The sequence below is a fragment of the Plasmodium gonderi genome (genome assembly GCF_002157705.1).
Source record: "Plasmodium gonderi DNA, contig: Chr03, whole genome shotgun sequence".
NCBI classification, from domain to species: Eukaryota; Apicomplexa; class Aconoidasida; order Haemosporida; family Plasmodiidae; genus Plasmodium; species Plasmodium gonderi.
The window spans coordinates 966,650-980,532 of record NW_021628927.1 but is presented as its reverse complement, the minus strand read 5'-3'; the positions used below and the strand labels follow the sequence as shown (position 1 = coordinate 980,532).

The 13,883-nt window shown below is 26.4% G+C and overlaps 1 protein-coding gene and 2 non-coding genes across 3 annotated transcripts; all 3 read right to left on the bottom strand.

The window, feature by feature from the left end:
- Nucleotides 1-6,871: 6,871 nt before the first annotated feature.
- PGO_031990 lies at nucleotides 6,872-7,048 on the bottom strand. The gene has a single exon (XR_003699412.1). It is a non-coding gene; the product is annotated as a 5.8S ribosomal RNA (ribosomal RNA).
- A 472-nt stretch (nucleotides 7,049-7,520) lies between these two features.
- On the bottom strand, nucleotides 7,521-9,630 carry PGO_031980. Its single transcript, XR_003699411.1, has one exon. It is a non-coding gene; the product is annotated as a small subunit ribosomal RNA (ribosomal RNA).
- Nucleotides 9,631-12,458: 2,828 nt separating this feature from the next.
- PGO_031970 (conserved Plasmodium protein, unknown function) lies at nucleotides 12,459-13,487 on the bottom strand (the record flags this gene model as incomplete). The annotated part of the gene is made up of 4 exons (XM_028686181.1): nucleotides 12,459-12,657; nucleotides 12,844-12,876; nucleotides 13,114-13,157; nucleotides 13,437-13,487. 4 exons carry the CDS (start codon nucleotides 13,485-13,487, stop codon nucleotides 12,459-12,461), a joined length of 327 nt encoding a protein of 108 aa, XP_028541982.1.
- Nucleotides 13,488-13,883: the final 396 nt, after the last annotated feature.

The following is a 13,883-nucleotide window of genomic DNA, read 5'->3' as shown; positions in this document are numbered from 1 at the left end:
TTAACATAATATATAAATTAAACCGATCCCAAAAAAATTTGTCATATGGCCATAACTACCATTATGACTTCGTTAATATTTCTTAAATTAATGCCGATACTTTACGCAAAGATATAGTTCATTAGAAACGCATAGATATGTATGAATTTATAACTACTATATATCAATAACGTATATATCCACCTTAAACCCGAAATGATACTTCTATCTTTTTTTTAAAAAAAAGATATTTTCTCATCTCGTTATCTTGTCTAAGATGTTTAGTTTTACATGCTCCTCTTGGTGACATTACGCCGAAAGGATCAATTCAGCTTAATAAATGCAAACTTACATATATTTTATTATATATAAATTTACACTTACCAAACTTACTATGTCTTCGTACATATATATATTTGTGATTATATATGTATATATCTAATGCAATTAACAGCCAATATTGACCCGCAACATAAAGACTTATAAAAAGGTTTCTATTATGCCCTGTAATAAGGATCCTTTTTTGCAACGTGAACACTTCTTAAACTCAAGCGAGCGTTTTTCTTTTTCAAGATCACAATTACTAGTATCAAATATCATTCGGTCAATTTCCTATTGTTTATATGAATAAATTTTCATATCAAAATTTAAATACAAATACGCAACTGCAAAACAACACTAAGTTACATATATAATATAAGTTATATATATATTGTATATATATATATAATATGTACATATCATATATATATTATGTGCATATTATACATATGATATATAACATATTATATATATATATTATATATATATATAATATATATTAAATATTATAACTAATGGCATGCTGTGATGCTAATGAGCGTCTACATGATACCCATAATAACACATGAAACCGAGTTATTCCTAAATTCCCTTGAATCCATATTGTGAATCTCCACACATTGTGCAACTCTTAAATGAGAGTTGCCCAACATGCAAATTCTTTGCCACAATTGAAAACAAGAGATTTAGGAACATACGGTTACTATGTATTATATGTTTATCACTAACACATTTGCTATTGAATCAAACTTTACAGTTATTAGTTACATATCCAGCAACAAAATTCTCACGTTAATGCTACTTATTATAATTATTAAACTTTCCGTGCATGCTTAAAAACATAAGCATAAAATTATGTTTTTAAACATAACACTTTATATAACAGCTACCTGACCAATTAAAGCTCATGTATATTAAATAAATATATATCTACGTGTTAATGAGTGGTAATTATATGAGTGTTAATACGTCTAAGTGTTAAATTAATACGTCTAAGTGTTAAATTAATACGTCTAAGTGTTAAATTAATACGTCTAAGTGTTAAATTAATACGTTCAAGTGTTAAATTAATACATTCAAGTGTTATATTAAGAATTTAAAATGTTAATATTTTTCCAGAACTTTGTTCATATTTATATTCGCATTCAACTCATACAGATATTCGGGCGCTATACCCAAGCTATTTATTTGTATGTATATGCACACACAATTGTGTATATGTATGCATGTTTTTAGGGTGTTGGAAATTATTAAAATATAGGGGTGTTGGAAATTATTAAAATATAGGGGTGTTGGAAATTATTAAAATATAGGGGTGTTGGAAATTATTAAAATATAGGGGTGTTGGAAATTATTAAAATATAGGGGTGTTGGAAATTATTAAAATATAGGGGTGTTGGAAATTATTAAAATATAGGGGTGTTGGAAATTATTAAAATATAGGGTATTAAAATTATTAAAATATAGGGTATTAAAATTATTAAAATATATAAGTGTTAAAATTATTAAAATATATAAGTGTTAAAATTATTAAAATATAGGGTGCTATGTTTATAATATATATTTAATAGGTGAATTAGTTCATGTGTTCAGCGTTAAATTTACATATCATCGCGTATTATTTCATAATTTCTATTATAATAACGTTGTAATTATTGTTAACACATTTTATATTAATTCATTTCACAATACTATAATTCATTATTAAAATTTACAATAATTTATATTTATAATCTTGATGAGTATCCAAAAATTTACGTTGGGAAGTACCTACAAAATTATCATTCATATTAAAAATGCATTAATATATAGAATATGCGGTTTCATTCATAATATATTATGACGTACATGTTCTAAATACTAATGCATTTAGAATACGCGGACCATCCTAAATTTTAAATATCATTTATATATTATATCATTTATATATTATATCATTTATATATTATATCATTTATATATTATATCATTTATATATTATATCATTTATATATTATATCATTTATATATTATATCATTTATATATTATATCATTTATATATTATATCATTTATATATTATATCATTTATATATTATATCATTTATATATTATATCATTTATATATTATATCATTTATATTATATTATAGCTCCTATTTAACGCTTAACACATTACTTACCAGTTATACTATTAAAACTATTCACACCTACTACTACACCTTTATACGCGAAAATGTTCACTCACAAGATTTTTTCTCATAAAAAAAACACACCTATAAAGCATAAATCGTGGAATTATTTTACACCTCTTTTTATGAAGTATATTTTCTACGTTACCTTTTCTCTTATTATATAATGGTAGATATCATTATATAATACCTGATCCTCCTTTATTCAAGATATCTTCATCCTATCTGTAAAAAAAAATTGTATTAATTAATTTTTAAGTATAGATTAAATCTTGTATAACGCCCGAATATGAGTTTTTTCTGTATGAGTTTAGCTTTAAAAATATATGCTCTTAATAATATATGTGAAAATATATACTTTATTGTATAATATTTAAAAAATTAGTTCTATTTATTTTTGCATTTTAATTGAATCATAATTTTATTATTATATGTACTTTCTTAAAAGTTATTTTCGTATGTTAACTGATATACAATATGAAAACGCTGTCGGTTCTTAACAAGTTTTTATATAGTTATGTTATATCAATATGCTATTTATTCTTAACAGATTACACTTAATTATAAATATTACATACTTAATTTCAAATAAAATTATTCTATATTTATCATTATTTGGACCATCAATTCTTAAAGGCCACTACAAAAACTGTCATTTCTTAATAGTTCTTGCTAATAATAATTTTAATACTAATCATTTTATACACACTTATTTAATATTATTCCTTTGTTTATAATTTTTAACAATCTTCTGTAGTAATCATTTATTTGGACCATCGGTTCTTAATGGACACTAGACAAACTGCCGGTTCTTAGCAGATCATACTACAGATTTGCTAAAAAAGGAATTGGATTCATATTAAGATAATTTACACACACTTGATTATTTAATATTATTCTTTTATTTATAATTTTTAACAATCTTCAGTAATAATCATTTTTTTTGGACCATCGGTTCTTAATGGACACTAGAAAAACTGCCGGTTCTTAGCAGATCATACTACGAATTTGCTAAAAAAAGAATCTTATTTATATTAATTTAATTTATACACACTTTCTTATTTAATATTATTCCATAATTTATAGTTTTTAACAATCTTCAGTAATAATCATTTTTTATGGACCATCGGTTCTTAATGGACACTAGACAAACTGCCGGTTCTTAGCAGATCATACTACGAATTTGCTAAATGTGGAATTAGATTTATAATTATTTTTTATAAATAGTTTATATATTTAAAATTATTCCTTTGTTTATAATTTTTAACAACTTTTTGTAATAATCATTTTTTTGGACCATCGGTTCTTAATGGACACTACTATAAACTGCCGGTTCTTAGCAGATCATATTACTAATTATGATGCTACATAACATATCTCATTCATAATCATTTTTTATACATACACTATTAATAGTTATAACATATATTCAGTAATAATCATTTTTTTTGGACCATCGGTTCTTAATGGACACTGGACAAACTGCCGGTTCTTAGCAGATCATATTATGAATTTATGCTACATAAAAAATTACTTATATATATACATATATATAATGTGATTTATTTAATTAACACTTATTTATTCAAAATTGTTTCTTTTATGATAATTGTAGCAATATTCTGTTATAATCATTTTTTTGGACCATCGGTTCTTAATGGACACTACAAAACTGCCGGTTCTTAGCAGATCATATAACGAATAATACTACATAAAAAAATAATATTTATTAATAATTTTTAATAAATACAAAATTTAAAAAAGTTTTCCTTTTCGTTAACAGTTTTAACAATTATTAATAGTAATAATCATTTTGGACCATCGGTTCTTAACGGCCACTGTGCAAACTGTTAACTAATTAACATATATTAAGGATTATGTTAAATAAGGAATGATGAACATAATTATGTAAATAATATTTAATCGTTTAAAATTAAATCCTTAATAAAAATTTTAGCAATCATTCAGTAATAATCATTTTTTTGGACCATCGGTTCTTAATGGACACTACAAACTGCCGGTTCTTAGCAGATCATATAACGAATCATGCTTATAATTATGTTTATTAACACTTGTAGATTTAAAATTATTCCTTTATTTAAAGATTTAGCAATAATTTTGTAATAATAATATTTCTGGACTATCAGCTTTTAACAAACACCACAAACTAACGGTTCTCAACGAACAATATAAAATGTCGGTACTTAACGGACACCACAAACTGCCCGTTAATAACGTGCACTACAATCTGTCGATTTTTAACGTACACTGCAAACTGTCGGTTCCTAACGTACAACACAAACTGCGCCCATCCCTACCAGATCATATTACAAATTATGCTAAAGAAGGAATTATATTTATAATGATATTATAAATATTATATATTTATTTAATATAACTCCTATGTGTACATACATACATACATACATACATACATACATACATACATACATACATACATACATACATACATACATACATACATACATACATACATACATACATACATACATACATACATACATATACATACATACATATACATACATATACATACATATACATACATATACATACATATACATACATATACATACATATACATACATATACATACATATACATACATATACATACATATACATACATATACATACATATACATACATATACATACATATACATACATATACATACATATACATACATATACATACATATACATACATATACATACATATACATACATATACATACATATACATATCTAGCAACGTTCAGCATTTATCATCAATTTTTCCCATTGGTTATTAATGGCTGTACAAAAACTACTGTTATGAAACAAGTTGTATTGTACGAAATGAATTATGCTGAACTAGGAGTAATGCTTAAAATAATTATCATCATAGATATGTTTTGTAACACATACAAAATAATTATCATTTTATGGACTATTAAATACTTAACAGCCACTTGTAAAAATGTTAATTATTCAACAAATCATATGATGATTTTATGCTGCTTAAGGAATTTTATTTATAATTATATTATAAAAACACCCTGTCATTACAGAGTTCTTCCTTAATTTGTACTTCTTAACGATAATTCTGTAATAATAATTTTTTTTAAACCGTCAGGTCTTAAAAAAATCATATTATGAATTTACACGTTAATTTATGAAATACAATTTGTATCATTAACATGAACATTAAACATGTTATATATATGTGTAACAAAATTATAAAATTTTATTTATTATATATGACACGGCTACTTTATAGCTATTACTTTTTTGAATAAATTAATCGTAATAATCATTTTAACATTTAACGGTTTCAATAATGCGTTTCCGTAGATACGATTATTGCTTACCGCACTATTCCCTGAATAGTTTGGTCTTCTCGCCCCTATATTGTGTGTGTACAATAATATTATGGCTAGTACATAATATTATGTAAACACACGACATATTATCTATAAAAACGATATATTATCTATAAAAACGACATATTATCTATAAAAACGACATATTATCTATAAAAACGACATATTATCTATAAAAACGACATATTATCTATAAAAACGACATATTATCTATAAAAACGACATATTATCTATAAAAACGACATATTATCTATAAAAACGACATATTATCTATAAAAACGACATATTATCTATAAAAACGATATATTATCTATAAAAACTATATGTTATCTACCGACATATGGATATATTACCTATCTAGTAGTTTTAATTGTAAAGTGTTTGTTATATATCCATGTAGCACAATGTGGTAATGTCGTGATTATTGCTACCGTACATATATAAACACACTTTAAAACATTCTACTCTATATAATATTATCATCTCCCTAATGTACTATCTCTCTACATAGTATCATTCTTTAAAATAATTATTCCCCCATTAAATTATTCAGTAATAGTTATGTTTCACTAATCATTTCATAATTCTCGGTTATAGAAAGATTTCTTACAACTGCTCCTTATATAACGTAACAATTACTTTTAATAGCTAGTTTAAATCACACGCACTATAATAAATACCCTGCATAATACAAGAATTTATAAATAGTATAATAAATATACTATAATAAATAATTTGCATCATACAAAGATCTATTTATAATACTATTATAATACATCTCATTTGTATTATAAACAAAATGTACATTTGCATGCACGAAAACAAATCTATTTTATTTGCATAAAATAGATAGAACAATAGATACTAATAATGCTTTAACACCCCCAAGGTTCTGCAAGGTTTCAGCGCGCTTATGGTAACTGCACAGAATTCTTTCTCTGTAATATAGCCTGTTAAAGCTATACTTAAAACAGTAAGCGTAACGTAGAGTACTTTATTATAAAAATAAAACTCAATATATTATATATACGATTCTGCGTCCAATAGGAGTTCCATAAAAACACCATTAAGGTATTTTTGGAGTAATTTACATTCAGCGTTCAGATGATTCACAGTCATTGCAATTTTCATTGCATATCGCGTTTTGCTGCGGCCTTCATCGCTGTAGGAACCAAGACATCCATCGTTAAGATTGAGCCATTTTTTTAAAAAACACAAAGTAGCATATGATATGCACAAAGTGTGTATTCATTTACACACAGCAAAATATATAGACACAATGTCATATTTTCTGCTCTTTACGTGTCTGAAAAAAAATAGTTAGTTAAACATTGTATGTATATATTATAGGCACTATATATATGTCATGCAAAAAGTTGAAATACAAAATGGAGTTGTAAGGTAAAATACAAATATAAGAATGTTGTACATACCTTCATAAAGGTTCTCTACTACATCTAAAGTTTATATAAATCATAATAAACATTAGATATAAGAAATCTCCAATATTATATATGTTTATACACATTCTCATATTTGTATTCCATAAAATCGATCTGCACAGTATATATTATATATTATAATAGTATATATGTACACTATTATACATACATATATATGTGTGCATTTTGACCGATTTTACTTTTATACATTTTTTTGTTTCATAATAATGATCCTTCCGCAGGTTCACCTACGGAAACCTTGTTACGACTTCTCCTTCCTTTAAAAGATAGGATTTACGGTTTTTTCAGAAAAGCGAAGATGTGTATCTTCATTTTTCTTGTCCAAACAATTCATCATATCTTTCAATCGGTAGGAGCGACGGGCGGTGTGTACAAAGGGCAGGGACGTAGTCAGCACAATCTGATGAATCATGCTTACTAGGCATTCCTCGTTCAAGATTAATAATTGCAATAATCTATCCCCATCACGATATGTATTGATAAAGATTACCTACACTTTTCAGTGGAGGAAAACTATGACAACAAATACCAGCTCACGAATGAACATAGCACTAATGTGTATATTTCTAATAACTCGTTATACATATCAGTGTAGCACGCGTGCAGCCTAGTTCATCTAAGGACATCACAGACCTGTTGTTGCCTTAAACTTCCTTGTGTTAGACACACATCGTTCCTCTAAGAAGCTTTACAATCAAGCAAATACATTTTTGATCAAAAAAAAAATCAGTATAGTAAGTAAATTAAGTAGAAAAGGGAAAAGGATACTATTACGTATCCTAATATTTTCTTCAAAATGTACAAACTAACTAAATTCAATTCCTCCCAAAAATATGTCGTACTTGCCGCTAATTAGCAGGTTAAGATCTCGTTCGTTATCGGAATTAACCAGACAAATCATATTCACGAACTAAAAACGGCCATGCATCACCATCCAAGAAATCAAGAAAGAGCTATTAATCTGTCAATCCTACTCTTGTCTTAAACTAGTGAGTTTTCCCGTGTTGAGTCAAATTAAGCCGCAAGCTCCACGCCTGGTGGTGCCCTTCCGTCAATTCTTTTAACTTTCTCGCTTGCGCGAATACTCGCCCCAGAACCCAAAGACTTTGATTTCTCATAAGGCACTGAAGGAAGCTATCTAAGAAATTCTCCCCAAAAAGGACAATTTCTTATTTTTAAATCTTACATCCAAAGCCTAGTCGGTATAGTTTATGGTTAAGATTACGACGGTATCTGATCGTCTTCACTCCCTTAACTTTCGTTCTTGATTAATGGAAGTATTTTAGGCAAATGCTTTCGCAGTTGTTTGTCTCCAGAAAATCTAAGAATTTCACCTCTGACATCTGAATACAAATGCCCCCAAGCTACTCCTATTAATCGTAACTAAGCCAAAATAAAAAAAAAAAACAAAATTTTGACTTGTTCAATTTTATTATTCCATGCTGTAGTATTCAAACGCAGTAAATGCTATATCTGTTTGCTTTGAACACTCTAATTTACTCAAAGTAAAAAAATCTTCTAATGCTATTAAAAAGAAAAAAGAAAATCTTAGAAAGAAACATTTTATTAAAAGAGACACATAATAGTATATAATGCGCACATAACCAATACTCGAAGTATTAGTTATTGTGGATTAAACTAAAAGCATGACTTAAAATATCGATTCTTTGAAATTCAACTACGAGCGTTTTAACTGCAACAATTTTAATATACGCTATTGGAGCTGGAATTACCGCGGCTGCTGGCACCAGACTTGCCCTCCAATTGTATTTTGGGAAGGTTTTAAATTCCCATCATTCCAATTACAAAGCCAGATTGGCCTTGTATTGTTATTTCTTGTCACTACCTCTCTTCTTTAGAATTGGGTAATTTACGCGCCTGCTGCCTTCCTTAGATGTGGTAGCTATTTCTCAGGCTCCCTCTCCGGAATCGAACTCTAATTCCCCGTTACCCGTCATAGCCATGTTAGGCCAATACCCTAACATCAAAAGCTGATAGGTCAGAAACTCGATTGATAAACACTAAAATAAACTTAGTTTATTACGTGTTACTTCTTTGTTATAATTCCTTAAGTTATTAACTTTTCTCTTATAAGGCTTAACAAGTACATACTCAAGAACTTAATCAAGAGTATTAAAAGCAAGTATTAGCTACAGCTTTTCCGTAGTTATCCTTATAGTAAAAAATGTCAAGTAGATTATAACTGTTTTAATGAGCCGTTCGCAGTTTCTACATATAAAATATGCATATACTTTCACTTGCATGGCTTAATCTTTGAGACAAGCATATGACTACTGGCAAGATCAACCAGGTTACTATTTCATATTATCATAGAACTAATAGCTAAAAAGAAGTAAAATATCATAGTAAAAGAATATTATAAATAAAAATTGCTTTTTACCTATATTTTCTTTCACTATCATATGCTTCTGCTTTTATTACTATTATTCCCGTATAATACAAAACTTTTCTTAAAATTCTTTTGAAATAATGCATAATATATTTAAATAATATATTATTTATTATAAACTTAACCAATTTGATGTTTTATGTGTTATTTTCCTAATTCATTAAATTATATTTATTTATAATTTTATGATAAGAGTAAATACACCTTCCGAATCGTAAAGCATATAAGCATAAAAACGAATGATTTTAATTGCTTATAAATAAAATCTTTACCTCCAGAATGATGCCTTTTTATATTAACACTGTTTAATTATAGTATACATTTTAACAGAATATCTTTAAAATTTATACATAGCAAAAACTAATTATATTTTTCACTATATAATAATAATTCTTTTTTATATTTATTAAGCACCCCATCCTTATAATGGAAAAAACTTAATAAATTAATTGGTCTACTTTTTATAATTAATCATAAATTATAAGTAATATAATTAATAACTTAATTAATTACAGCATTCAATGAAAATACTGAAAAATTATAAGTTACTAAAACCAATCATAATTAAAAAAACATACTTATATTTTTATTCTTTTTGAACTTCATAAGCATGTATAAATTACTACCCTAGAAAAATATCATTAAAACCTAGTGATAAAAATTATAATTTTACTTATAAATTCAACTTGAACTTAAAAATAAAATTATAACTTCTTTTTTAATTCTTTTTTTACTTTAAAATAGCAAATTTTTTTTTTTAAATTTTTTTATTTCCTTTTTAATTACGTGCCCGCCTAACATTCTCACGTTGAATCATTTATTACGAATTTTTTTTTTTGATTTTTTTCCAATTTTGATCATGTTTTTGATCAAATTGCATACATCACATGAAAGAATATTGACCACATATAAATATTGAAATAATAATTTAAAATATAATTAATGCACTTCCCCGAGATGTACAATTACTGTTGTCACACGCTTTGTCTTCAGGGGCATATAATGTGATAACAGAAATCACACGTAATATCGGCACCCAATAACAAAATAAGACCCTCTTTTAAAAGCATCGAAAGAATGAATTAGTCACCCGAAGTCCATATATTTTTTTTTTTTTTTTTGCCCACATACTACATACACGATCGATATACTGCTCCTTACAGAGCTAAATATACATAAATTGACAAATGTAATTACATACATATAAGTAAACTATGCCAAAATAGCAATATCATAATAAGACTTTGTGATTTTTTAAGATTCCTATTTTTTATTTTTTTATTTTTTCTTCCTTCCATACTGCACTTAAATCAGATTTGCCTTATACATTTATATATACATACAAATATTTATATAATATATATATATGCATGTACCTATTATGCGTATATCACATATTTTTGTGTCAAATGAAATCATTCCGCCAATCCCACCATATATCCAGCGTGGCTGTCCCCTTACTATCACTTACTATTTAAATGAGCTTCTTCATTCATTTTTTTCAATTATTAAAGACAATTTTAATGCATAACAAATATTTATTGTTTACCAAAAAAAAAATTTTTATTTGTATTCAAAACCCTTAAAATTTTGTACCTTTTCAAAAAATAAAAGAAAATAATCACTTTTGAATATTTCATGATAATCTTTTCAATTCCGTTTGTTCATTCAGAACTTAATCTGAGTTCCTCTTAAAAAAATTATTCTCTTCTGTTCGCGTTAACACAAAAATGTACTATTCGAATGCTTTTTTTTTCTTTTTTTTTTTTTAACTACAATATACATTTTTGTATTCATTAAAACAAATAATTGTATCATAAAGAATTAACATTTATCATTTAAAAAACCACTCAAACGTATTTTATCAATCAAATATGAATAAGAGGAAAAAATATAAGACTTCTCCTCCATACAAATTAATCATTTTCTTCGTTCAATGAAATTGTACCAACCTTGGGGCCTTATCTTACTTATAATAAGACCGCACTTTTACGTAACAAATCTGAATCAAAGTACATTTTTTAGTGAACATATAATTGTTTGCATATTTCTCTGTACTTCAAATTAATTTAAGTAAAAAAAAAAAAAAAAAAAAAAAAATTTACAGATCAGAAGTATCACATATATGTACCAATCCTCCTATCAATGGAACTGCAGAATAATATAAATAAAAAGAAAAGATAAGGATAAAAACATAGCACCTTCATACCCCTGCAAAACTTCTCATTTCCAACGCTACTACAATGTAGATATAAATATGTTTATTTATGATGGTTCTTATTATTGTAGCTATTGCGATGTTAATATAAATTATGTCATTTATCCATGTTGTCTTAAGTCAATTTGAGAATAAAAAAAATATTTTTTATCATAAGCATCTTTGCAAAACAAAAAGAAAAAAAAGAAACACATTAAGAATGTTTTTAAAAATGTCCTTCTGCAATTTACACCATATACGCCTTTTAGTAATAAAAAGGTCCCATACAAGTACATAATGCTAAGATAGGTATCTTTCCATACACAAATACTTTTTTTTTTTTTTCTCATTTATCAGCATATTTTTACAAAAATTTTACAAAACAAAATTGCATAACTATAAATGAACAGGTTAATAACGAAAAAAAAAAAAAGTCAAATTATGCATCATATAACACATTATATATATATATATATATATATAATGTGTGTACATGTATGTATATATTTTCACTAAATCTAAATGTAATAAAGAATTAAGGTCTTTTTTCCCTTTTTCTTAACTTCGAACTTCCTCCTTTGTTTGATCCACCTCCTTTTGACTCTTTTCGGTTAATGTAAAAATACAAGGCCTCCGCATTTTTATTAAACACTGTCGTAATCAGATTTCCCGAACTATCCCTAGTGCTGATTTCGTAGGTTTCCGACTCTCCCCATGGTTCCGGAGTTTCTAATCTGTGAACATGAGCACACAATCATTAAATTAAAGCACAATTGTAATAACTAGAAAAAATGGACAAAACAAACATTTAAACAACATTCGAAAAATGAATATGCACTTCTAGTGTCCACTTTGCAATATTCTACAATTAAGTACAAAAAATGTTTGGTGCCATTTTTGGGTGTTCTTTTCTTCCTTACCTCAAAACACGATTCTTTAATTCTTTGGCCCATCTACCAAAAAGAGGAAAAAAATGGGAAAGTAAGCACAAAATACGAATAAAATAATAACAAAATAAGAGCAGAATAATTTTATTATGCATATTTTTACTTGACAATATTTTTCTTTTACGTTTTCATTCTGTATATTTCATACTAATCCATGTGACATATGCATATTCATAAACTCAAACACAAATGCTGCAAACTTTAGACTTTTCATAAACATGGCCATCTTATTCATTCACTTACTTGCTGTGCTGGGTTAAAAAAGGACTGTCCTTTACCCTTTCATTCTGCAGAATTAAACAGAAATAGTTAACATTAGGATTTGACACATGTACAAGTCCAAATGATCAATATGATCAACTGGATCAATAATTCGTACTAGGCACTGAAAGTACTAACACTTAAATATACAACTCCATGCTTTCACAACTTTGGTTCTGCGTATGCATTATCCATATATTTACACGTGTCTGTGTACATATAGAAACTCCAAAACAAAAAAAAAGAAAAAAAAATAGGAACAAAAATAATTTCCTTCATCAAAATATATACACATGTAAACTTACATATATAAGTACCCATATTAGGGGTAAAATGAAGTGCCTAAATGAAAGCATTCTGGTAAATATTTCCACTATGACAAAAGAAAACGCTTTTTTTTTTTTTCTTTTCTTTTTTACATAGAACTCTATAAGGAAAAAATGGAGGTTAAAAAATAGGGTACAATTTTACACCCAGTAGGGAACAGTTTCACATTTACTTTTTTCTCATTTATTTCTACTGCTTCAATATTACATTTTATACATGTGCAAATGTCTATATACATACTCTCCCATACATCATTTTCTGTAATTTTGTAAATAACGCCTCTCAAAGATGCTTTTGTGAAATTATTCAAAAAATTTCGCAAATTCTTTTAACCAAAGTTTACATTTATAAATAAAATGACAATAAAGTTTTTCATTTCCTAACATATTTATTTGTTTATTTTTTTATTTTTAATCTATTCTAAT